General features: G+C 37.3%; 1 protein-coding gene across 1 annotated transcript in view; it reads right to left on the reverse strand.

The window, feature by feature from the left end:
• Positions 1 to 13,615: 13,615 nt before the first annotated feature.
• ZBTB11 (zinc finger and BTB domain containing 11) overlaps positions 13,616 to 26,795 on the reverse strand; it is a 28,348-nt gene continuing 15,168 nt past the window's right edge. Inside the window, exons 4-11 of the mRNA XM_037058978.1 lie at positions 25,186 to 26,024; positions 24,762 to 24,941; positions 21,314 to 21,559; positions 19,998 to 20,142; positions 18,456 to 18,573; positions 14,958 to 15,116; positions 14,680 to 14,855; positions 13,616 to 14,142 (exon numbers count right to left, since the gene is read on the reverse strand). Coding sequence (XP_036914873.1) covers positions 13,625 to 14,142; positions 14,680 to 14,855; positions 14,958 to 15,116; positions 18,456 to 18,573; positions 19,998 to 20,142; positions 21,314 to 21,559; positions 24,762 to 24,941; positions 25,186 to 26,024 — 2,381 coding nt within the window. The 3' untranslated portion in view covers positions 13,616 to 13,624. The remainder of the gene's footprint in view (positions 14,143 to 14,679; positions 14,856 to 14,957; positions 15,117 to 18,455; positions 18,574 to 19,997; positions 20,143 to 21,313; positions 21,560 to 24,761; positions 24,942 to 25,185; positions 26,025 to 26,795) is intronic.

Genomic DNA, 26,795 nt, shown 5'->3' on the forward strand with positions numbered 1-26,795 from the left:
TTATCTGCCCTGTGCTGTAGAAAATCCTGCCAAGGCATATCTAGGTGTTAGAAGGTATTGTCTTACAGGTGTCTACAGACATTAGCTCTGTATATTTTCTTAATGTTTGTAATGCTGTTACCCAATAGATCAGATCTTAGTAAATGAGAAGATTGAGCTACATTTTAGAATTAAGATTCATATCTAGTTTGACTAATTACAAATGAAGGCTATGAGTTGTAAGTGTTTTTTTTCTTTAACTCTAGCGATCAAGGTTAGCTTGATGTACTGTGGAAAGATTGTTAACGTGACTTTTGTGGTCAAGTGCAAATAGTTTTTAAATTTAATTTTATTTTTTTAAAATAATTTTTTAATTCTTGTTCAAGTACAGCTTTCTTAAATTTTAAAAAAATTCATTTTGAAGAAAGTTCAGATGTACAAAACATGTTGCAAAAATACTATAAAGTATTTCCATGTTCTCCAAATGGTAACATCTTACAGGAAAATTGTCCAAATCAGAGAATGAACATTGTTATAATACTTTTATTTATTATATTACCTTATACTGTTCTACAGACCTTACTCAGTTTTCACCATTTGTTCCTCTAATGTCTCCTGAGTCAAAGATCCACTTCATTATCACGCATTGTGTCTTCATTATCACGTGTGTCTTCTCTATTTTGCTGAGAAAAGATTTGATTAAATCCCAGAGATTTAATTTGGGACACTTCTTCAGTGTTTGTCTTTTACGACCTTAGACTTTTTGAAAAATACAGGCCAATTATTGGTAAAATATTTTTATTGGGGTTTACAACTAAGTATCTTGTGGGAAAACTCTTGGACATATGTAACTATTCTATTTCTCATTATACTTTTGCTCACTGATTGGCAGGTATTCATGCCACTACACACGCGCCCTGCCCTCCTTGGTTCTTGAAACAATTGTTAGTATAGTATTTTACCAAATGGTGGTTTTTCTATTTCATTCATTTCTTCCACTTTTAGTAGTTGAAATCCTACTATGAAATTTTCCTGCCCTGGCCGGGTAGCGCAGTTGATTAGAGTCTTACCCATACACCAGGGTTGCAGGTTTGATTCCTTGGTGCAGGTGTGTGGGAGACAACAGATTGGTGTTCTTCCCTCTCTGTTTGTTTGTCTCTTTCTCCCCCTTCGTCTCTGAAGTCAATAGACATTTTTGGGTGAGGGTTGTTTTTTTTTTTTTAAGCTTCTCTGTCCTTTGTTCAATAATTTTTTGATAAAATGCTCCCAAAAGATATGTAGGATAACAGCACATTTGTATTATATTTAAAAATACACAGCCATTTTTAAATGGCACATCTCTATTTCCAGGTCTACGTGTATGTGTGTATATGTACATGTATACTCTATGAGGCTTGTCCAGAGGTATCCAGCCATGTAATATGAAAAATCAATATATTTATTGAAGAAGATAAAAGAAATATTATACGCAGGACAATGACGCTGCTGTCGCCTTCAAAGTAGGCACCTAGGGACCTCATATACTTCTCCCAATCACCAGTGGCTTCCCTGTTGTATTTCCCTAAACCTCATTGATAGTCTGAAATCTCTTCACATTCAAAGGTAATTTTAGTTTTGGGAAAAGCCAGATGTCACACACAGGGTGCCAAATCTGGGCTGCCACGGGGCTGAGTCACCTGGGTGGTTTGATGTTTTGCCAAAAAACTGCACTAGATGTGATGTATGAACAGGTATGATGTGATAAAACTGCCAATCACCAGTTGCCCGTAGCTGAATCCTTCTGAATCGTCCAAATAGTTTCTGTGGAGGAATGTTCAAGCTTAATGCAAAATTTGATGCAGATTCGTTGCTCTGCTCAGTCATTTTGAATGTGATGACAGCACAGTACACATGCTCACTCAATGGCATCTACCGCCCCTACTGACTAGTACAGTGAAGTTGTCATTGTTCATACATGCACATTCCAGTCCACTCTCCTAGGCTGCTGGGTTAATGGATGTTGGCACAAATCATTCTCATTAACAATGGCTGGACTCCTGGATAGACCTCAGTATGTATGTATCTCCATGAATTCATGTTGATGTGTCATATACCAGACCAACATAACAGTTCATTCTAGTTTTCCTCCTTTCCATGTGTATTTGATTGATCAGCAGTAAGAAATCCGACTTTGTTCTGTATTTCCCATAGTATCCCTGCCCTCCCCCCTCTCTATTTTCTACCTACCGTCTATGTTTCTGCTCCCGATGTAGCTGTCCTCTTAGTTTGCTTTTGTTTTAGGTGTGGTTGTTAATAACCGTGGGTTTGCTGTTCATATTTTTTATCTTTTTGTTAGATAAGTTCCTTTAACATTTCATATAATAAGGGCTTGGTGATGATGAACTCCTTGAATTTGACCTTATCTGAGAAGCACTTTATCTGCCCTTCCATTCTAAATGAAAGCTTTGCTGGATAGAGCAATCTTGGATGTAGGTCTTTGGATTTCATGACTTAGAATACTTCTTTCCAGCCCCTTCTTGCCTGTAAGGTCTCTTTTGAGAAATCAGCTGACAATCTGATGGGAACTCCTTTGTAGGTGACTGTCCCCTTATCTCTTACTGCTTCTAGAATTCTCTCCATTTTCATCTTGGCTAATGTAATTATGATGTGCCTTGGGGTGTTCCTTCTTGGGTCCAACTTCTTTGGGACTCTCTGAGCTTCTTGGACTTCCTGGAAATCTATTTCCTTTGCCAGACTGGGAAAGTTCTCCTTTATTATTTGTTCAAATAAGTTTTCCATTCATGGCTGTTCCCTCTTCTTCTGGTACCCCTATAATTCGGATGTTGGAACGTTTAAAGATATCCTGGAGGTTCCTAAGCCTCTCCTCATTTTTTTGAAATCTTGTTTCTTTTCTGTTTGGTTGTTTCTTTCTTCCTTCTGGTCCACTCCCTTGATTTGAGTCCCAGTTTCCTTTCCATCACTATTGGTTTCCTGTGCATCTCCCTTCATTTCAATTAGTTTAGCCTTCATATGTTCCTCTAATTTGTGACTAAAATCAACCAATTCTGTGAGCATCCTGATCACCAGTGTTTTGAACTGTGCATCTGAAAGGTTGGCTATTTCTTGCTCACTTAGAATTATAGGCTCTGGAGCTTTGAGCTGTTCTTGAGTCATTATGTTTGGTCTGTTAGCACCTGGTCTGTATGAGGGACGGAACCTTAGGTGTTCACCAGGGCAGGGCAACCCAGTTGCTAGGTTGTGATGTGGTCTGGCTGAGTGGTTCATTTTCGGACTTCCGTACAGTTCAATTTTCACTGTGTTGGCTGTGTTTTTGTTTCTAAAACTTCGCTGTCTTTAAATTTAGTTGTGGGAGGGGGTACAGTGTTTCCACATATGCCCCCAGTTCTTTTGTAGCTTTTACATATTTCTTAAGTTTATTTCTAAAGTATACAATATTCTTTGTTGCTATTGAAATAAGGTTTTCTCTATCATTTGTGTACTGGTTATTTTAGGATATGAAAACAATTATTTTCTGTATGTTAACACCGTATCTTCCTATCTTTCTGAATTCATTTATTTGAGTTTCGTTATGGACTTTTTAAAGACTTTCCAGGGTGTACCATCATATCACCTGCAACTAGAGGTGGTTATAATTCCTTACCAATTTTTGTGCCTCTGTTTAATTTTTCATGTCTAATTGCATTGCTTAATGCCTGTAGTACAATATCGAATGCTAGTAGAAATAATGGGCATCTTTGCTTCATTCTTGTTCTCATTCGAAATGTCTCCAGTATTTTACCATTAAATAAGATGATGCTTTAGAGTTAATGTAAGCACTTTATTGTGTTAAAAATATCCACAAATTCCTATTTTCTTAAGGGTTTTAGCAGAAATAAGTGTTGAATTTTTGAAGGCCGCTTCAGCATTGCATCAATGAAGGAAATCTAATAAAAAGCACTGTTAACCTGTGAACTCTAAGGTGTAGCGGAAATAGCAACTGCAGGAATAAACTACCATCCTTAGGGCCAAAGGAATAAGTGAACAAGGGAAAGACATAATACTTAGAGGAAGGGATCAAAGGCTGAATTTCAGATCTTTGAGAAGGTACAGATGATGCAAGGAAGAGCAGCACACCAAGCTGCCCATCACTGCAACGAAGACATTTTGGAAACCCTTTGCTTCAACTTTTGCATGAAAAATCCCTGGTGATGTAGCCCTCCACCCCCACAGGAATCTGTTGTCATTTAGCAGTAATTATTGTTTGTAGTTTTCACTTCTTTTCATTTTACTATACTTTCCAAATTTCCTACACTGATCCTACATTTCTTTGATAATTGGAGAAATGGGTGGAGAGTAGAAGTATCTAATGTGAATTAGGTTAGTTGTCATGCTAATGACAGGGCTTCAGATATGTGAGAATTTTCTCCAACTGCCTTGAGCCACATCAGAATAGATATCCACTTGCTTTTTGCTCATGGACATAGAACTTTTATTTATGCCTGTGTATTTTTAAATATAATACAAATGGTGCTGTTATCCTACATATCTTTTTTTCTAAGAGTAAATCATCTTTGGGAGCATTTTGTGTACAATACCCATTGAATTCACATTGCTTAATATTTAGAAAAAATAAAAACTTGTGTATGTAAATATCAAGGATGACCACTATAACTTTACTGCAAGAAGTTACCTGAATTCTTGTGTATTTGTATCACTGACTGGTATTGACATATACTGCAAATGAATTTCACTCAGAATCTAGCATTGTCTTGATCTCATGCCATCGTACACATGGAGCTATTTTATTACTGCGTTTAGAATTCCATAACTAAATCATAGTTGATGTGGCACTTGAATTAGGATCAATAGAAATCATGAATTTACTCATGTAACTACAAAAAATAAAACTAAATCTCTGTGTAATATATAGGACAGGGCAAACAGGTGTACAGTTGTCTGTATGGAGAATAACTAATAATATAAGAAAAAACTTTTGTGTACTCATAACTGTAAACCTACTTTTGCCCCACCCTTTATATAGAATATATAATCTTTTATATCGACAGTAATGAAAAGAGATCAACACAAGCAGCAGAACACAAGTAATGCAAAGAAAGTAACATTGAAAGAATACAAGAACAGCCCTGACCAGTATGGCTCAGTGGGTTGGGCAGCTCCACAAAGCAGAAGGTCACCCGGTCGCTTCTTGGTCAGGGTACATGCCTGGGTTGCGAGTTCACGCCCCAGTGGGGATGCATAAGAGGCAAATGATCAATGTTTCTCCTCTTCCTCCCTTCCCCTCACTCTAAAAAATAAAATCTTTTTAAAAATTTCAAGAGGAAAATGTTGAAATACTTGCAAATGATTAAAGGAAATTAATGATACAACTGAAAATGAAAAGGGGGGGCAGGGGCGCGGGTAGGGAGAGGCCATGGGTATATGGGAACTCTACTGTTCCATTCAGTGTTCCCATGAACCTAAAACTGCTCTTACATAAAGTTTGTTTTTAAAAAGTCAGGGTGTGAGCAGTGGCTTGCCTCAGATTCACAAGGCATATATATCTCTACCATAAATACAAGTAACAAGTGTAGAAAACCCCCAATATTATTAACACATTAACACATTATTATAAACCCCCAATATTATTAACATTATTATTGTAATGTGTGTGGATATAAAAATATTTTTTTTCCAATTTCCCCACACAGGATTTAAATGCCATATTTTCAAAGGACCATTTTGAGAAGAAAGTGTCATTTTTCCTGCTGATTCTAACCAAGTGTTTGTTCTCATTCTACCCTTTTTGAATTCTACAGTAAGCATTGTCTACATTATGCTCCAAGAAAGAAAATCTGGAATCTTAAGTATGACTTTCACCACAGATCTTGCTTTTTCTGGTAGGAGTAACAAGCAGGTGCTATTCCGTGCCAACTTTTAAAATAAGGGGCACTGGATAGTGTCATCATGCTGAAACGGATAAAAATTATAATACCCACCTCTTGTCATGCAAAATTACTTACATTCCTATTATGGTTTGTTTGCTATTTACAGAGCCATTAGAAAACTGGGGAGGTTCAAGATGAAGAGCAGTTTCAAATATTAATCTAAAAATAATGTATGTAAGGCAGAAAGGGCGATAGGGCAGGTATGGAAGGTAGGAAACCCGAGACAGTAGTATGCTGCATTCCTGACTATTATGTTAACAGTAAATGGCAGTAACAGAAGTAACAGATCCGACATTGCTAAGGAATTCAGTGGCTGACTGATTATGGGAGAAATACAAATATCCTTGTTGACTCGGAAGAGTGGTAGATATTGAAGAGCCACCCACCCCACCCCTCCCAAATTGGCAAATATATACAGGGTAACCTTTAAAAGTTTAGGAAAAACTTGCAGCTAGAATTTAGGTAAGTAGGAGGTGGTGACTGAAAATCCATAGTGCTAGTTTTCAAGGACTAGGATATTCGAGGGAATGGGGTCATGATGAAGCCTGACTGTATAATGGTAAGAACCATTGGTGTGGGAGTCGATAAACTATTTTGCTGCTTTCATCTTTTTCCACATCTGTTGAATGGGGTTAATATACATTTCAACTTACGCGGCACTACAGTTCATGAAGCGTATGCCCATGATGTAGAATATACTGTGCCAGGAACTTTAACGTGATATCTAAACTACTAAAAATAATAGTTAAAAGAATGTAACTAACAAGCTAATGGGAATGGAATATTTAAAAAGACAGGAAGAATTCTAGTCAGATGGCTGCATAGGTACACATGGTACTCTCCTCCTCCCACAACCACATCAGTATTACAGAACAACCATCATTCAGTACCACCTGAAGTCTAGCTGAACATAAGTTCTATAAATAAGGATATGAAGAAGCCATTCCAGACGTGTAGGAGGGTCAGAGACACAGAATGGTACAGCCTCGCACCCACGTAGTGGATAAAAATTAGGAGGCATGTCTTGGGTGCAGATGTTGCTGCTGAGGAGCAAGGGGTCCCTGCCCCACACCAGGCCCCAAGCCCGGGGTTCCAGTGCCAGGAAGAGAAGTCCCCCAAACTGCTGGCTGTGAAAACCAGCAGGGCCCTACATGAGTAGCTCAGTTGGTTAGAGCTTTAGCCTAATAGGCCAAGGTTGCCAGTTCGATCTCTGGTTAAGGCATACAGAGGGCTCAACAGAAGTAGTGCCTGCTTGAGTATGGTTGGTAGGGTAATAACATGGGTGTAACAATTCATAGTATTGATTTGAATATTTGAACTAAAGTGTCATGATGTGCTTGAGTGTGATATTGTCGTGTTACAGAATTACATGCTTATGATTTTATAATTTTAAAAAGGGGCATTACTTGTGCCAGACCCTGTACAAGAATCAACCAATGAATGCATAAATAAGTGGAACAGATCAGTGTTTCCCTCTTGCCCTCTAAAAATCAGGATATAACAAAATGTGTACACAATTGGAAATCAATATACATATATAAAAAAGAAGCTTGACCTCTACACCTCTATTTCGGGTGGATTATATATAGATCTAAATATAAAAAGCAAAAGTATAAAGTTTTAAAAATATAAAGTAGGGAAATCTAATGATCATTGGGAAGGCAAAGATTGTAAAAGGCAAAAATTTATAATTGGAATACATCAAAATTAAAGACATTCATCAAAAGACACCACTAAGAGAATGAAAGACAAGCTATCAAATGGGAGGTGGAATTTGCAAAACATAGCGTCAGGCTTCTATTCAGAAAAGGACAATGTAATTAAAAGGTGGGTAAGATATTAAAAAACAATTGCATCACATAAAGGATATCTAAATGGCCAATATATATATGCATATATATATGCAAAGGTATTCAACTTTGTTAGTCATGTGGGAAATGAAAATTAAAACCACGTGGGATACTAAGCAGATATATCTCAAAATAGCTAATGTTTAGTAAGTAATTAATACTAAACTTCCACCCTGACTGGTGTGGCTCAGTGGGTTGGGTGTCATCCCACAAACAGGGCTCACCAGTTCGATTCTTGGTCAGGGAACATGCCTGGTGCAGGCCAGGTTGCTGGTCAGGGCACATGAGAAACAACAGATCAATGTTTCTCTCCCTTTCTTTCTCCCCCTCTCTCTAGAAATGGATAAATAAAATATTTTTAAAAAGACTAAAATTCCACTCTTAGCTATATATCCAACAGAAGTGCGTGCCCGTATATACTAAGGGGATAAATATGGTCCTTGCAGCATTTTAAAAAAATTTATTTATTGATTGTATAGCAGGAGAAAGAGAGAGGGAGAAGGTGAGAGGGTGAGAGAGAGAGAAATGTTGATTTGTTCTTCCACTTACTTGCACATTCACTGTTGCTTTTTATATGTGCCCTGACTGGGGATCAAACCCACAATTTTCACATATTGGGACATTTTAATCAACTGAGTTGCCTGGCCAGGGCCCCTTGCAGCATTCTTCATAATCCAAAACTAACAAGAACCCAAACATTCAGCGGAAGAATACTAAAGTTGCAGTATATTCACAGAATAGAATTTTAGCAGAGTGCACACACACAGTAAGAATATATCCTTGATATTGGCCAAAAAGCCAAGGAAACTAATGACATTGTAAAAATTTAAAATAAGCATAATAAATTCAATCTGCAAGATAAGGAAAGATGAAAAGGGAAGCAGGGAAAAGTATAAAGAACCAAGTGGAAATTCTGGTATAAAAAATGACACTTTGGCTCTGACTGGCGTAGCTCAGTGGATTGAGCATGGGCCTGCGAACCACACGATCGCGGTTCGATTCCCAGTCAGGGCACATGCCAGGGTTACAGGCCAGTTCCCACCAGGGGACTCATGAGAGGCAACCATACATTGATATTTCTCTCCTTCCCTTCCCCTCTAAAGATAAATAAATAAAATCTTTTAAAAAAATGAAACTTTTAAACAAATTTAATAAATAATTGAATCAAAAGAGTTAAAGATCAGATTGAGGAACTCCCAGTTATCAGAAAGGGAGAAAAAGATGAGAATGAAAGGTATTAAAAGTAGAAATAAAGCTTTCAGAAACAGAGTAAGGAGAGGAGAAAAATATTTAAAGGCACAACACTATTTGGTGTCTAGAATTTGGACAAGACTAAAATACCTGAAAATCTCTGCTTGGTAAGCTACAACAAACTACTCTGAAAATCATACTACTAGGTTTGTACGAAAGGGAATGTTCTAGGTTGCCCAAATAAAAGGAAACTGAGTTGAAACCGTAGAAGCCTTATGATAGATGGAAGAGAAGGATATTTGTCTCAGGCAAAAGGGCTCCCTTGAAGACTTAAAACAGTGTGGGCTTGCCCTCATACTGGTCTAAAGTTCAAATTTAGTTGTTGGTCTGGGAAACCATAGTCTGAGAAATTAATACAAAAATAGTACCTAGCCATTGGAATGCTTGGAGTAACTGGAAACAAACATGAAACTAATCTGGAAGGACCACCCAAGCTGCTTTTCCATATGAATGATTGGTTTGGGCTCATGTTTCACAACCTCCTAAATTCTCTCAAACAAGCAACAGCTTGCCTCAGTGAGCCCCCAGACCCTGTACCTCTTGCTGAGTGATCCAGGCCCAAAACTAGCACCAACCAGATTAGATTCACAGCTTGGCTTTGCCTGGGGATCTCCAAGCTTAGCACGAGTACCAGCAGCTATCTGCAGATTGCTTTATACCTCAGTGTGGCCCTGGGACAAAACAAAGGTAGGAGCTGACCTTGGTGTGTACCACCTGGAAAACCACAGAGCCTGCAAACCCAATGGACAGGTATAGACCAAGTCAAAGCACCCCTACCCTGTCCCCGCACAGCCGATCCTTTACGGAGGGCAGAGCTTGGTGGTCAGTGGTCACAGCCAGTATTTGCAACTGACTGGCCTGGGTAAATCCCTCCCATTGACCTGCCAACAGCAATCAAGTCTCAAACTACAAGAGGAGGGTGTACTCAGCCCCTACAAAAGGTACACCTCAAACACCTTTTAGGAGAGGCTGAGAGGAGAGGCTTGAAGTTGTCCCACAGGCTGCTTAAACTATCCTTGGGATTTTTGGATTATTTTTTCTGATAGGAGATGCTGTGCCACTGGACACTACAGGCTCCTACTATATTAGGCCAGGCTATCAAGACATGGAGTCAAAGCAGCTCTACCTAATACATAGAAAAAAACACAGGGAAGGTGCCAAAATGAGGAGACAAAGAAACATGGCCTAAATGACAGAACAGACCAAAACTCCCCAAAAAGAACTAAACAAAATGGAGATTAGCAATCTACTAGATGCAGAGTTCAAAGCACTGGTTATAAGGATGCTCAAAGAACTTAGTGAGGACTTAACAGCATAAAAAAGATCCAGATGGAAATAAAGGATGAACAGTTGAAATAAAGAACAATTTACAGGGAATCAACAGCAGACTGGATGAAGCCAAAAATCAAATCAATGATTTGGAATATAAGAAACCAAAAAATCACAAATCAGAACAAGAGGAAAAAATAATCCAAAAAACCCAAGGATAGTGTAAGCAGTCTGTGAGACAACTTCAAGTGATTCAACATTCACATCACAGGGGTGCCAAAAGGAGGCGAGAAAGAGCAAGAATTTGCAACTCTATTTGAAAAAAATAATGAAAGAAAATGTCCCTAATTTAGTGAAGGAAATAGACATGAAGCACAGAGAATCCCAAACAAGATGGACCCAAAGAGGCCCACTCCAAGACACATCATAATTAAAACGCCCAATGTTAAAGATAAAGAGAGAATCTTAACATCAGCAATAGAAAAGCAGTTGTTACCTACAGGGGAATCTCCATAAGACTGTCAGCTGATTTCTCAAAAGAAACTTTGCAGGCTAGAAGGGACTGGCAAGAAATATTTAAAGTCATGACAAGCAAGACCTACAGCCAATACTGCTCTAACCAGCAAAGCCATCATTTAGAATTAAAGGGCAGATAAAGAGCTTCCCAGACAAGAAAAACTAAAGGAATTCATCATCAGCAAACCATTATTTATGAAATGCTAAAGGGACTTAAGAAAGAAAGAGACTGAGCCCTGGCTGGTGTAGCTCAGTGGATTGAGCGCGGGCCTGTGAACCACACGATCGCGGTTTAATTCCCAGCCAGGGCACATGCCTGGGTTGCAGACCAGTTCCCAGCAGGGGACTCACGAGAGGCAACCATACATTGATATTTCTCTCCTTTTCTCCCCCTCTAAAAATAAATAAATAAATAAAATTTTTAAAAAACTAAAAAAAAGAAAGAGATTGAAACTATGAACAATAAAATGGCAATACCTATCTATCAGCAACTGAATCTAAAAACACACTAAGCAAACAAGGACAGAATCACAGACACAGAGCATTTTGACAGCTGCCAGATGGGAGGGAGGTATGGGGGGAAATGAGTAAAGAGGTGAGTGGTTTAAGATGTACAAATAGGTAATCACAGAACAGCCATGGGGATATAAAGTATAGGATATAAAGTAGCCAAAGAACCTATGTATGACCATGGACATGAACAATGGTGTGCGGATTGCCTAAGGGAGTGGGGGATGCTGGGTGGATGGGGGGAAAGGGGGAAAAATTGGGACAACTGTAATAGCATAATCAATGAAATATAATTATAAAATAAATGAAAATAAATTAGTATAAATTACAGAAGATTTCCCTCATGGTAATATAAAACTGAATTTTTTGAAACTTAACACTTGTTTCTACTTGTCATTTATGTAATTCTATACATTTAAATTATCCAAAGTTGGCAATTAATCACACTACTTTAAATTTTGTGGTTAGATTATGTTTATGTTTAAAAGTACTAAGTTTAAATATCATTATGTGTTACCTCAATGGTTATTTTTTAATGTGTTCAATTCCCTTTTCTTTTAAAAACAGAACAACAGCAACTGATTTATGAATTGAAAAAAAAAATAGTGACCAGCTCAACTCCAAAGTTATGCTTTTAAACAAGGTTCAACATCTTTTATTTACATATTTATAACATACATTAATGGCCTTATACAAGTAACGAAATCCAATAACAATGGTGAGGATGGAACATAACAGACATAATTCCCTATTTTAGTCAGGTTGAAATATTATACATTTTTACTAACTGAAAGCTACAATAAACAAACAGCCTATAGACTTATACACTGTATGTCAATTCACTTAAAATTGAAAGTCAGCCACACAGCTATTGAAATAATGGGAAATTTACAAATGAAAATATTGCATACAAGTATTTGCATGCAAATATAATGCATGCATGGCATCACATTTATTCTTTATCTATTAAGCCACTTTTAAAGTAAACTGGAATAAGTATCTCAATGATATATGTACATCAAGGCACATTATTCTCTTGTGCTTTAGGAATGATTTACATGTAATATGCTTATATCCTAATTTTATACCTTATAATACCTTTTAATACTTAAAAGTTTAATTTTAACAATTATAGCTTGAATGATAGTTTCCCAGAGGAGAGAAATGTGACATATTCCTATGCTTATTCTGAAAATCAAAAAATTAGATAGCTTAAGGAGGTGGGAATTTAAAAATCAAATACACTAATTAATATAATTTAATTCTCAGGTAACTCTTTAAAATAATTTACTTTTAACAATTTGATAGATCATAATTAATTTAAGGAGCATACTATAATGAGGGATGAATTGAAGACTTTTTAATATTTTGAAACTACTTGTACAATTATATGATATCCACAGGACCACTGTAGATGTATTATTATCCTATTTCTAAACTGCAGTTTTTCAACAAAATGAACGATTAAACATGATACAAAAAAGCAAAACAAAAACACAATTTAAGAAAACATGATACAAAAGCTGCAAATATACCAAACCTAGTTTTAATTTGTTACTTTCTGAGCAAAAGAACGAGATTCTTTCCACCCCCATCCTCCCATGTATTGCCCTATGTTATAAAGGAGAAATTTCTCATCAACAGTACTTAATAAAAAGTGTTCTTTGCGTATGGTCTATTTCCTTGCCTTGAAGAGATAGTACAGTAAGGCTTTAATAGGCATTTCATGCATTTTAATGGCATATTTAAAATCAGCTATTCATTTAAGGGTTTCCTATATAGATAAGTATATTGTGCAAACTTGATTACAACATGTAACTCATTAAGTGCTTTAAAATAAAATAAAGAATCCCCGACTTATAAGGACTTAAAATAAATAGTAAGTCAAGAACCACAGATTTGAAGCATTTAAAAAATGTAAGGTACCTATGCATCCTACTAAAATGCTTTATATTAGAATTTTTTAAATCCATAAAAAGGGCAAATGAAAAGTCAACTGGTGCAGCCTTTTAAATTCAAAGTGTATAATAATGCCAAAATATAAATGAAACTGTACAGTTTTCCCATATAGTATGGTCCTTTACAAACATTAATTCATAAAAAGTATACCATGATAAACCACTGCCATCAAACAGGTATGTTTTCAATTTCTTTACAGTAAATGCACTGTAGGCCAAACCATTCAGAAATGTTAAAACATCATCAAACACCCCAGAGTCTTGAAATACAAACTCTATACGAAGTCACATACATAGTATTGTAAACAAACATTCTGCGAGTTCAGTATACATGAGATGTCACTTTTTAAAATCTCCATTACTATAGTCATTCTGCTTCTGAAATATGTGCCACCTCTACTTCAACAGTTTGAATAGCTTCTGCAACTTCAGATAATTTCTGTCCTTGCTGTTGTGCCAACACATAATTAACCACTTGCATAATACTTTGGTCAGAAAGTGTAGATACTGAAGGATACTCTTCAGTAGCTGCAACAGCTTCAAGAGCTTCCATAGTTTCTCCTGTCACTACCACAGTCTCAAGTTCTTGAGGACCACCGCTTTCTTGTTCATGCATGTCCGCTGTTAAGATGCTAACAGCATGCTCCACTTGAGTTCCTTGGTTATGAAACTGCAGGGTATCTTTTTCCAGCATAATTTTGCAAGGCACATAATCTCTGTGAAATTTAGTCATATGTTTTCGGAGTGTTCGAGCATCTATGTAGGCCTCACTACACACAGGACACACATAGGGCCGTTCACCGGTATGTGTTCTGACGTGGCGCTTTAGAGATCGGGCATCAGCCCAAGCTACTCCACATGTTAAGCATTCAAATGGCTTAACTCCTATTTAAAAAAAAAAGAAGAAGAAAAAAAGGTGTGTGTGGTGAGGTGCAAGTATCAAAATATATTAAAGTTGCCTGGTAAGTAATGCTTTTCTTTAAATACAGTGGCTCATAGCCTTCTCTACCTGGATTACAGCAATCTTTTATTTAGGACCTAATGGTTAGAATAAACCAGATTTTGCACCACAGTCTCTCTAAAGATGTGCCCAATAGAAGGTGCTGAGGGGCAATTCTGAGTTTCTGTGCATAGTCTTGCTTAACCTCCACAGCATTCCTATAATCCTAGGATAAGAAAACAGGCTCCACGTAGTCCATAAAAAATGCTGATAGAGAATACTAAGCTCATTAAGTCAAGTACTCAGGTTCAGAATCACCTCTATCCCTTGAAAACAATCTTCAATATGGAACACATCTCTTATACCAAGAAAGGTGAAGTAACAAGAGGGCTGATAAAGAAAGAATCACTATTGGACTGCCTTTTATTCTCCGTATTTATCTATAATATAAAGCTATATTATATGATATTAAGTATAGTTACCTTCATGATTATTCATGTGTCTCCTATACTCTCTCAGTTGCGTGAATTTTCTTCCACATCGTTCACACACCCGTTCCAGGTTTTGCTTTGCTCTTCCTTTTTTCCCATGGGTAGCTTTCTTTACATGCCTTCTGAACAATGCTTTTTCATAAAATTCTTTGCCACATATATTACATCTAAAATAGGAAGAAAAAACCTAAAAGCATCAGTATCTGTAAGAAATAATCCAAGTACACATATATCTCAATTAAGTTCAGATCCTCCTCGAATTTACCCACCGGTAAGGCTCAGTGACAGAATGAGACTTCACATGGGAATACCAATCTTTCTTCCAACTATAGCACTTATCACAAAATTGGCACTGGAATGGCTTCACACCAAGATGTTTGTTCATGTGCTGGCGAAGATCTCTAGCTTCAAAGAAACTTTTTTCACATCTGCAATAATAAAATCCAATCACCCAACTGTATGATCTTGTTCTTTTAAAACAAGTTCTCAAAAATTCAGTATATTCTTGAGTTTCTAAGTCCCAATTTAAAACAAAAGAATTTACTAGTATTCCAATCTTGCAATTACGCTACAGGGTGTTCAGTTCTTTTGGCTCTAGACACTAGAAACATTTTAGAAAGAATCATGCGGATCTTCCAAAGGTTACTACACAGGACACACACTTACTTTGTCTCCTCATCAGTCCCATCTGATCCCCTTTTTTTACCATCTCTCATTCTCTGTCTAGATGTTGGGAGTAGGCCTTCCTTATCCTTGCCCATACGGATGGAGCAACTGACTCAGGCCTAAGTCAATCAGAACATAGCATCCCCTCGGCCATAGTGATTGATTCAGGGATGACCCCATGACACTCAGATCCAATCAGAGTAAACCTCAGGGCTTTTAAAGGAAATACCAGAAAAGTGGCCCAACGATATGGGAGTTGAGAGAATATGAGGCTGAAAACATTGCCCCTGCCTTGTCCACATGGAGCCTGAGACACCAAATGTTAATGAATCTGAATGCAGTTTAAACCATTCAGAGTCCTATACTTTACCTTTCATTCAAGCCAGTTTAGAGTTGGTTTTTTCCCACTTATCACTAAAAATATATTAATAATGAACTATCTTTATTTAAAAATAAAACAGATTTCAGTTTTATTTTTAAATAATTTCAGTTTTATTTGGCTGGGTGATACCAGCCAATATATAAAAGTAAGCCCATTTCTACACAAAAACAGTGGACAAATTGGCAAAAACTGTCAGAATCAATTTTACTGGAACTATGGAAAATAATCATATTTACAGTAACTAGGCAAACATGTGATCAAGAAAACAAATAGCTGAATCTCAGTAAGAAAGCTTTGTGGCATCTGAACTTATCCCCGGCCCCATCCCTACTCCTCAGTTCAGCAAAAGCCATGAGGACAGGACTGCGTACTGCTCTGGGTTACTGAGGCCAGTGGGACTTCATCTCAAAGAATGGTGGTTGTATTGGCTTGGCCAAAAAAGTTCATTTGGGTTTTTTCCCTATGATGGTTTTAGTAGTGCTTAATTATCTTTAACTTCATTCAAAACAATTTTGTTAGACTGTATTGTAACAGCTGTCATATCAGTGTACATTTAAAAAAACATCAAAATCAGCTAATTTTTTGTGTAGTCATTTTAATACTGAAGATGGAAAAAAACTCTCAGCATATCATGCTTTACTGTTTCATGAAAGGTAAAAGTGCAACTGGAACACAAAAGACTTGTGCAGTGTATGGAGAAAGTGCTGTGATGGAAAGAACTTGTCAAAAGTGGTTTGCAAAGTTTTGTGCTGGAGATTTCTTGCTGGACAATGCTCTACATTTGGGTAGACCAGTTGAAGTTGATAGTTTTCAAATCGAGACATTAATTGTGAACAATCAACATTATACAGGAGACAGCCAACATACTCAAAATATCAAAATCAATAAAGTTATTGGTGAAAATGAAAATGTCTTGTATTTTACAGAAAAAAACTAAATGGACTTTTCAGCAAACCCAGGATGTTTTGACCTGTCTGGTGACTTTTCTCAAGATCCCCTCAAAGAGCTTGCTTTTATTTCACCTAACTCTACTGGGGCCAAGGATTGGGAGAAAAGAGGAGTTTGGTAAAAACATTTAAAAGCAAATGTATTAGCCACTGCCACCTGGGGCAAGGAATAATACCTCAGTACAGACAATATACAAACTAAACGCTTTAGGGAAAAAAGGCTGGGGAATAAAATGCTTTGAGGAATTGGGGCTTTGAAAAACTCTCACATACTCCCAGGAGTCTACAAGTCCACACACTCACTCAGGGTTGGGCACATGCTCAGAAGACCGGAAAAGGCCCTAAGCTCTCACCTCTGGCTGACTCTGCACAAACAGGAAGAGAAAGCCACGGCATAGCTGCCAGCTGCCTAGCTGAGTGCTGAAGGCATTTGGAATTAGAAAGTGATAATGTTTGCACAACACTGAATGAACTAAAAGCCACTGAATGGTACACTTTAAAATAATGAATTTTATATTATGTGATAAAAAAAATGATTTCAAGAGGCTTTGAAAAATAAAAAGAGGGAGAAAGAAAAGGAGTCTGAAGAACAGAGAAACTAGCAGAGGGCCCAGCACACTTCAGAGAAACTGGCTAGAAAGAAACTGGCCAGCACCAGGGAGCACTCTTTCCTACAGTCTCCATCCCTGGGTAACAACAGATTTGAAGAGTCTCTTTAAATCATTTTATTTTTATTTATTTATTTTGCAAAGGAAGGGTCAGGTTTGATGTCCTGGTCCTTGGACCCAGGCTGTCTAGTACCTGGCCATTCCCTGTGGCTCTGCGGCTCACTCTGGTGGCAGCCATCCCATTATCTCTGGGTACCAGTTCCACGTCTGGCTCCGGCTTACCCATATAGAGGGAGACAGCACAGGTCTAGAGCAGGCCAGCAGCCAGCATGGTGCCCATACCCATGGTCGCACCCCCTAGCAAGAGCTGCATGGGTCCCCGTGGTGCTGCCAGGCCTACCATATAGGAGGTGCACCACCCTATACCAGGCACAGGCCACCCAGCAGGAAGAAGCCATAGACAGCTTCCTGAACCATGTTACTTGGCATGAAGATGACCCCAATGCTGGATGCCAGGAGGCCTTTTGAAACCACGAGAGAAGACTCTGTCTCACTATCCTTCAGAGGAGTCAGGCATCCATGCAGTACAGCTCAGACACAAAGGAGCGAGGGGTGGGGGCACGCAGGAAGGGGTCTGAGGCCATGGCAGGAGGCGAAGGACCCTAGAGCACCCTGGCTTTGTGGACAGAAGCAGTGTGCCTCCCCTCTCCAAGCATAGTCAGGCCAGGCAGCAGGCCTAAATCCTTTTACATGAGTGATATGTATAGTATGTGATTTATATCTAAAAATCATAAATAGAAACATCTAGGAGAAAAAAGTGATTAAAATCAAGAATAAACAAATAACAGTTTAATATTATCTTCAAATATTTTCTTCCCCCCTGTAGCTTTATCGAGGTATAACTGAACAATAAAACTTAAAGATATTTAAAGTGCACATGATGATGATTCATAAAAGATTCCCTCCATCCAGTTAATTAACACATCCATGTCCTCAGATGTGTGTGTGAACATTTAAGTTTTACTCTCTCAGCAAATTTCAACTACACAATACAGTGTTATCAACTATAGTCTCCACAAATATTTTCTTTTGAAAACAACTTTCAAACAAATGTAGTACAAACATAAGGAAATCAAACGAGTATTTCACATATTAAATACGTACTGAGTACAATGATAGCCTCGAACCTCAGGTTTTGGCTGGTGTTTCTTTAGGTGCTTGCTCAGCCCAGAACCCCTGTGAAAAGACTTTCCACAAACCGAGCAGTGGTACTTGGACTCTCCTATAAAAATAAAACCATGCCACAAATCCAGCAATCAGGTACTTTTCCAACAGAATATTTTGTCATATTTCATACTGCTATTTTATGAAAGGGACATGGAAGCTGTAACATTTGGCAGCCCCTTCTAAGAATAACAAGAAGGGGTTATGTCAAAATCTTGACATGGTTATGTCAAAATCTCTATTTGATCTTAACTATAGTGCATACAAAGCTACTACTACCCAAAGGATGTGATACACTTGCATAATCAACCAGGTTATAATAGTTAAGATTTGAATATAAGATCTACAGCAGATACCTACCCATCGGCATTTTCACATAACTGCTTTGAGTATTTGAAAGTATGTGTGAAATACAAATTTTAATGAAACAGTTACATTTGCCTACTGTTTAACTTTTTAAAACCATGACCATTTCTTTAGGTGCCTCGAACTAAATTATACACAATCTAATATTCAGTACACATTTTTCTATACTGAGGGAGACAATGAATATTTTTATACAAATAATCTAAGGCTAGATTTAAGAACACCTTTTAACTTTACTCTCATTAACAAAAAATCCCTGCACATATAGCCACCAGTATATTAATATAATTTCTGAAATAACCACAATAAATCAATATAATAGTAAGTTAATAGTATATATTATGTACAGAGTGGGGCAAAAGTAGGTTTACAGTTACATAAAACATAATACAATTAACAATAAAATTACAGCAAACTCACAATTATTAACAACCACACTTAAAACAAAAACAAAAGCAAACTAAGCAAATAACTAGAACAGAAACAGAACCACAGAAATGGAGATCACATGGAAGGTTAGCAACAGAGGAGTGGGAGGGGGAGAGAGGGGGAAAAGGTACAGAGAATAAGTAGCATAGACGGTAGGTAGAAAATAGACATGGGGGAGGGCAAGAATAGTATGGGAAATGTAGAAGCCAAAGAACTTGTATACATGACCCATAGACATGAACTAAAGGGGGGGGGGGGAATGTGGGTGGGAGGGGATGTGCAGGGCAGAGGGGAGTGAAGCGGGGAAAATGGGACAACTGTAATAGCATAAGCAATAAAATATATTTTAAAAAATCAAAGTAATGAAAAAAATAATAAAATTATTTTTAAAAGATTTTATTTATTCATTTTTTAGAGAGAGGGAAAGAGAAGGAGACAAGTATCAATGTGTGGTTGCCCGTCATGTGCTCCATACTGGGGACCTGGCCACAAGCCAGGCATGTGCCCTGACTGGGAATTGAACCAGCAACCCTTTCATTCACAGACCGCCCTCAATCCACTGAGCTATACCAGCCAGGGCTTATAATACAATTGTTAATACAAGAATAAATTCTGTTTTGTGTAGTCACACTTATAAACCTACTTTTGCCCCACCCTGTAATTACATCAATATAAATTTCTTATTACCTGTGTGAATACTCATATGTTCTTGAAGACTCCGTTTGGTAACAAATGACTTAACACACAGTTCACACTGGAACTGCTTCTGTGATTGATGGAGACTCTGGTGTAATTTTAGACCATGCTTGTAGATGAAAGTCTTTCCACAGACCTAAGACAGCAGAGGTGTTTAAACCAGTAAAACAGAAAATGAGATAGGAGCTGTTTCTGAACGAAGACAGAGAAATCTGTATGCCATTTTAAATAAAAAATTTAAATTATAAACAAAATAACAAAGTAAAAGTTGAAACAAATGCCAAAGGGTATTAACTGGTTGATCAAACACTGCTGTTTTTCTTACAAAAAACCCTCATGCTGTCCTTGTGAGACTGGCAAACAGTACACCTTACATATTAAGAGACACAGGAACTCAATAAAAAAAAATACTTAGTTCCTGCTATACCAACTAGAACAGTGCTTCTCACACTCTCTGTGTTGTAGAACCAGATTTTTCTGCCCTCAACCCATTAGAGATTTTTGTTAAACACAATAAAAATGTCATAATAATGTCAAATTTCCACAACTGTTTCTAAATGCTTATTTTCCATTTCTGTACGTATCTTCCTTAGACCATATATTTTGAGCAGTGCTACACTAGAAAACCAAAGGCCCAATTAATACTTAGTTTTTACATTTATGAATAAAATGATACTTTGGGTTTGGCTTCTAAATTATTGAGGGCAGGGGGCAGTAGGGCAGTGAGTGACAGCCGACCCCATGTTGACAACTGCTGCACCTGGGTGAAGAGTACATGAGGATCTAATCCATTTTCTTCCATTCTATTCTCACATAACGAAAAGAAAAGAAAACAAAACAAACGAGGGAGAATAGCTCAAAGCTGGCTAATCACAGGATTCTTCACTGAGGAGTCTATCTTGGCATTTAGGCACCCTTAGTCCTTCTTAGCTCTAGAGAAGAATATATAATTTAGGCAGGATATTTGCTAAGGAGATTTGTTTAAAGCCCTAGCTTCCTTTTGCATCCAGGTCAATCCTGCTGAAGGTTAAGGGGTGACTGGGATGATTCTTACCCAGTACATCTTCTGAATCCTAATAAGTTTCATTAATATCCTAAATAGATTCATTTCAAATTATAATAAATTAAACAGCAGATTTAGAACACAATTGGAAATCACCCTTTACCCAAGCAACAAACTAGAAATGTTGAATTCCCTGTGGCATTTTAGAAGTATAAGGGTGACTCTTAACTCTAGTAAGAGTCAGTCTTATCACCACTTAAGTTTCAATCTTCGTTATATAACAAAATATATGTTATGGCCTTACCTGACATGCATGCGGCTTTACGCCAGTGTGCTTTAACATATGTATTCGAAGAGAATATAATTTAGGTAATGTCCTTCCACATATGGAACATATAAATTCTCGTTTGGTTCTGCCCTTCTCAGGCAATGTTCCTGATGCCTCATTCGACGTAGAACTGGAAGACGATGAAGTGGGTGCAACTTTCCTGGTATGTCGAATAAGGTGTGCCCTCAAAGAGGCACTGTACTGAAACTGTTTTTTACACAACTAAAAGAAAAAGTAAACAAAATTCGGTCTAAATGTACTTTCTTTACAAATGTTAAGTAAAACTTGACTCATAGCTCACCTTTCCATTTCTTTGTTACAATTACATAAACCAACAAACACATACATTATACAAAGACAATACGGTAGGTACCAGATTATAAAGATGAAAGGGTAAAACCCAGGCACCTACTCTGGAGAGGTTTATAATCTAACTACAGAAACAGGATTTACACATTAAATAAGGTGAAATATTTAAGAAGCATTAATCTGAGCAGTAAGGAAAGGCTTCATTGAGGAAGCTGGATGTGTCTTGAAGGAACAGTAGGACATGGACAAAGACAGAAGAATGCTATCATTACAGGAGTATTAACAGTTGTTAGGTGGAGCAAAAATAGGAGTTGGGAAAAGTAGAAATATAAAAGTGATAGTCCTTGGATTTATCCTGTAGTTGTTGAGCATTCATGAAATCAAAGTTATACATGCTAATCTACAATACTTGTTTTTAATAAGTAAAACTTGTCTCTTGGTCCATTATCTCTTCCACTTGTTCGTTTTTTGACCCTCTCATGATGCTTCTGTCTTTATAACTCTAAGTAACAGGAATAATGGACAATGATGCCTCTCCTTTGCCCCTCACCCCCTACACATATGCAAATCCTTCCCATTACTCTACTTTCTCAATGTTATAGTTATATCATAAGTTTGATTAGCTCCAGTGTTTATATTATCTGGATGATGTAAATGTTATTACAGCTGGATCCTATGATACACTATGATTCTCTGTCCTTTTTGTTTTCAGTTTATTTCTTGTATATACTTCTAATTCATTACCAAACTCTTTCCTCAACTGTCTACTGAGAGGAGATTTAAAACACATCACCTTATAGGGCATCTCTATCAGAGCATTATACCTTGTTCCAACCTGGGCTGGTTGTTCCCTACACTTGGTCTCTGGACAAGGACCCCAAGTTTCCCATTTCCTGTCTTACTTGTTTAAGTAGACTACCTCTGCCAACAGCTTCCTAAGAAAGGAAGTTTGGGAGGTAAAACTTTCCAGACCTTGCATGTCTGGAAATGTACTTACTCTACCATCACAAATAATTGATAGTTTGACTGGTACAGATTCCAAATTAGAAATCATTTCTCTTTTCTATACATCCTTATACCTGATAAATTGCTTGCCCTCCATTTAGCTCTTTTTCTGGAGCCTTGTCCTGTTCTTTCTTTTGGGGCATGTTTCTTTGTCTCCCCAATTTGGCTGCTTCTTTACATTGATGTCTATATATATGAGGTAGATCTGCTATGACTCCCAGTCTTGGTGGGACAGCCTTATTTAGTAGGAGTTCTGTGGGACCCAAGTGGTACAGCCTCTTTGATCACTTGAGCTGGGAGTTCCAGGGTGTCCCTGTTGTAACTGAGTCTTGATTGCTACTGGACCCTTCCTGCAAATTTAAGGACTCTGTGCCTTTATCTTCTAGCTTCCATTGTTGCTGCTGAAAAGCCTGAAGCCATTCTGACCTTAACACCCTTTCTATAAGACTGACCATCTTCTTTCTGCTTTGCAATTCTTAAGAAATTTTCTTTGTCCCTTGATTCTGAAATTTATCAAAAACCCTAATATAGATTTATTTTCATCCATGGTTATGGGCATTCAACCTGCCTTACAAAAAAAAAGAGAGATTTTATTTTATTTATTTATTTTCAGAGAGAGGGGTAGAGAGGTAGAGAAACATCTATGTGAGAGACATCAACCAGTTGCCTCCTATATACCCCCTGACTAGGGACCATCAAACCGACCACCCAGGCATGTGCCCTGACTGGAAATCGAACTGGCAACCTTTCGTTTTATGAAACGATGCCTTACCAACTGAGCCACACTAGTCAGGACTCAATCTGTCCTTTTAACAAGAAAACTATTCTTAAACTGTGACAATTTTCTTTATTGCATCAATGATTTCCTTTTCTCTATAGTCTCTGTTTGGGATTATGCAGATATTATATATCTTAGATCAATCCTCTAAAGTTCTCTCACTCCTATTTCTAACTTATCTTTTTGCTTTATTTTCTAAGAGATTTAGTTGATTCTATTTCCCAACTTTTCTGAGATTTTTATACTTATTATATGTATTATTCCTAAAAAGCTCTGCTGTTCTCTTATATCTTACCTGGTTATTGTTTCATTGATGTAACTTTTTATTTTTATCTGATATAAAATCATATTTGCTGGCTTGGTGTTTTTTTTTTAAGCTTTCCTCTTTCTGCATAGCCTTAGATTCCTCAAAGTTGCTTTTTCTTCTTGAAATATTTATCCTGAGTCTGATTATTGCTGATGTCTATTCATATTTTAGAAGAAGGCGTTATAATAAAAAACCTGATTGGAATTTCTGTATAATTGGAGGAGTGGATTGTCAACCATAGGCTTCAGTCAGCACTATCTTTAGGTCTTTTGTTTAAGGGCTTTGGATTTCTCACCTCTGAAAAATCTTTTTGCTTCAGATTAAAGACCTTACTGTTAACATGCTGGGGCTTGATTAGGAAAAGACAACTTGAGAAGTCTCAATATTCAGTATGTAAATTTTACTTTTCCCTGTTTTGGGTATAGTGCATTCACCCTCTCTGTACGCAGTGTTCCCCACATCGATTACAATTTTATCTTTTCTACAAAGTAAAGGATGTCTAAGGAACACATCCTTTGTCTAAGGAAGTGTTGGTGGGGACTTAATTGCTTCTTAAAAAGACTTTCTAATGACCAGACTCACTTTTAAGGAAGCTAGTAATACTAATTCCTGAGCTGTTTGGTAGTTCTCCAACACAATTTCGACTGATGCTTAGCTTTCCCCACTGAAAGCCTGGCAATTAGCCCTTTTAAATTTATGGAATCAGGTATTACATCTATGTATCAGAGTTACATCTATTACATCTATGTATGCATTTAGTTGCTAGGGTCTCCTCTCCTGTTCTCTTTGAGCTTATATGTTTTCAATTATAATTTTATTGCTTTCTTACTGGTATCAGGAAGAAGGAGATATATATCACTAAATACTTTTTTTTTTACTCAAGGAAATGGCAAAAATCAGAAGAAGACTACCTCTTTGGAGACAGAGACAGAGAGAACACAAATGGCAGAATAACAATGAAGCAGTAAATCAGATTCTATTTATCATGAAATTAGAAAGCTTCAATTAGCTTTCCAAATGCTTACCGGACATTTGTAATCTCTAGCTCTTTCATGTTTCAGTGTGTGCATTATCAGTGTGTATCTTCTCTGAAAAACCATTCCACATTCCCCACATTTATGAGACGCCTCTTCTTCAGTATTTTCTTTAGCATCCCTTTTTGGCTGTTTCATCTTTTTTCCTCTTTGAACTAATTTCTGGGCTACCTAAGTAAGGGATAGAAAACACAATCTAAGTATATATAACCATTTTTATTTTTAAGTCATGAGTCATAAATATTGCAAATTCACATTATCTTACTAATACTGGTATTTAAACATTAAGTTGCTTTCCTGTACCTATCCCACTTCATTCCAAAATGATTTCCACCTCAGGCATAAGTTTATCAGTTTATCAACAGAATGCTTTCAAATTAAAGCTAAAACTACAAAGTTCAATTTTTCTTCATACCTGTTGAACTGCTGACTTGGGAATGGCTTTCCGTTTCTGCAGCTTCTTCTCCATTCCTTTGTGGAGTCGGATATATCCCCCTTCATTAATAGAACGCTGTCGAAGCCTGCTTCTGTAAGTATCATCAGGGCCAAGGTCTGTTTTTGCAACTAGATTTTCCTGATCTTTTAAAGATTGGCCAAGGTTCAGCCTATGCTCTGGAATATCTTCATCACACATATCCTCCACTGATATATCATTTCTCATATCAGTGTTTTCTGGAGATCTACTGATTATATTCTCTTTGGAAAGTTTAGGATAAATATTAGAAACTGTGCTATCTTTTTTGTTGTTTAGAGTTTCTAGTTCTGTCTGGTTGGTTTTTGTTACTATATCAACAGACTCCATTTCAGGATGAGAATCAGTTATACAGCCTACAGGTAAAGATGACAGAGTAGCTTCAGCCTCTGAAGAAACCTGGGGCTCAGGCTGTTGTCGTAGCTCTCCACTCTGTTCAGCGTCTGGCAAGTCTCCATTCACCACTAGTACAATTTCACAATCCCCAAGTTCAGTAGATAAAGTTGTGGGGGCTCCCTCATTGTTAGCCACAGGAGGTGCTGTACCTCCGTTTTGTTCTGGTAAATCCTGGGTAGATGCCACTGTTTGTACTTCACCCTTCTTATATACTGTTAGCTGCTTCTCTTCCATTAGTTTATGTACACTTTCACAGATTTCTAAAACTTCTGACATGAAAAGATGCCGAGCCAAGATGGCTACATCAGCCATGCTACAGAAGTCAAAACTTAGCACAGAAGTATAGGCAAATTCCAGTAAAGGAAGGAAGCTTGCTTTACAGAAACCTATATGAAACAAGACAGATGGGAGACATAAAAGTCAAATCACCACTAAAACACCTTGTAAGAACAATTAATATATGATTATGACAATAGAAAGGCAAATATGACCATTTATTTTGCTATTAAACACCCTGCATTTGTTGTGTGTTGTGGTTGCTTATTAAGCCTTAACTAACTGACTTCTATGAGCCGAGTCTCTCAATACCTAAAATAGAAAATAATATCAGATTTACTACCTCAAAGAGTTGTTGTAAGGCAGTCATTTTCAAACTGTACTCCTTAGAACCCCGGGGGTTCCTCAAATTCCCCTCAAGAAACAGCTGCTGGAGAATGGAGGGTAAGAAAAGAGAGGGATGCAGGTAAGTAGGGCAGGGTTCAACCAACTCGTCTCCTAACCTCACTTCATAAGTATAGCTGTATATTTTAATACAAGTCCATATAAAAATTTTGATTGTGAACAAAGGTTCTACTACCAAAAATTTAAAAACAAGGTCAGAAAAATTTTTCTATAAAGAGTCACATAAGTAATAGTGCAGGCCATAAGACGTCTGTTGCAACTACTCAATTCTGTCATTGTAGCTAAAAAGAATAGCCATAAATAACACATACACAAATAAGTGTGGCTGTGTTCAAATACAAGTCTAGTTACAAAAAACAAGGGAAAGGAAAATTGGCCTTGGGCTATAGTATGCCTACCCCTAGTCTAAGGAATGAAATAATTACAAATCATGTGATTACTAATTAGTAATCAATAATTACTTAAGAATTTATGTG

This window comes from Sturnira hondurensis, unplaced genomic scaffold (assembly GCF_014824575.4).
Source record: "Sturnira hondurensis isolate 20B ecotype Veracruz unplaced genomic scaffold, ASM1482457v3 Scaffold0010428, whole genome shotgun sequence".
NCBI classification, from domain to species: Eukaryota; Metazoa; Chordata; class Mammalia; order Chiroptera; family Phyllostomidae; genus Sturnira; species Sturnira hondurensis.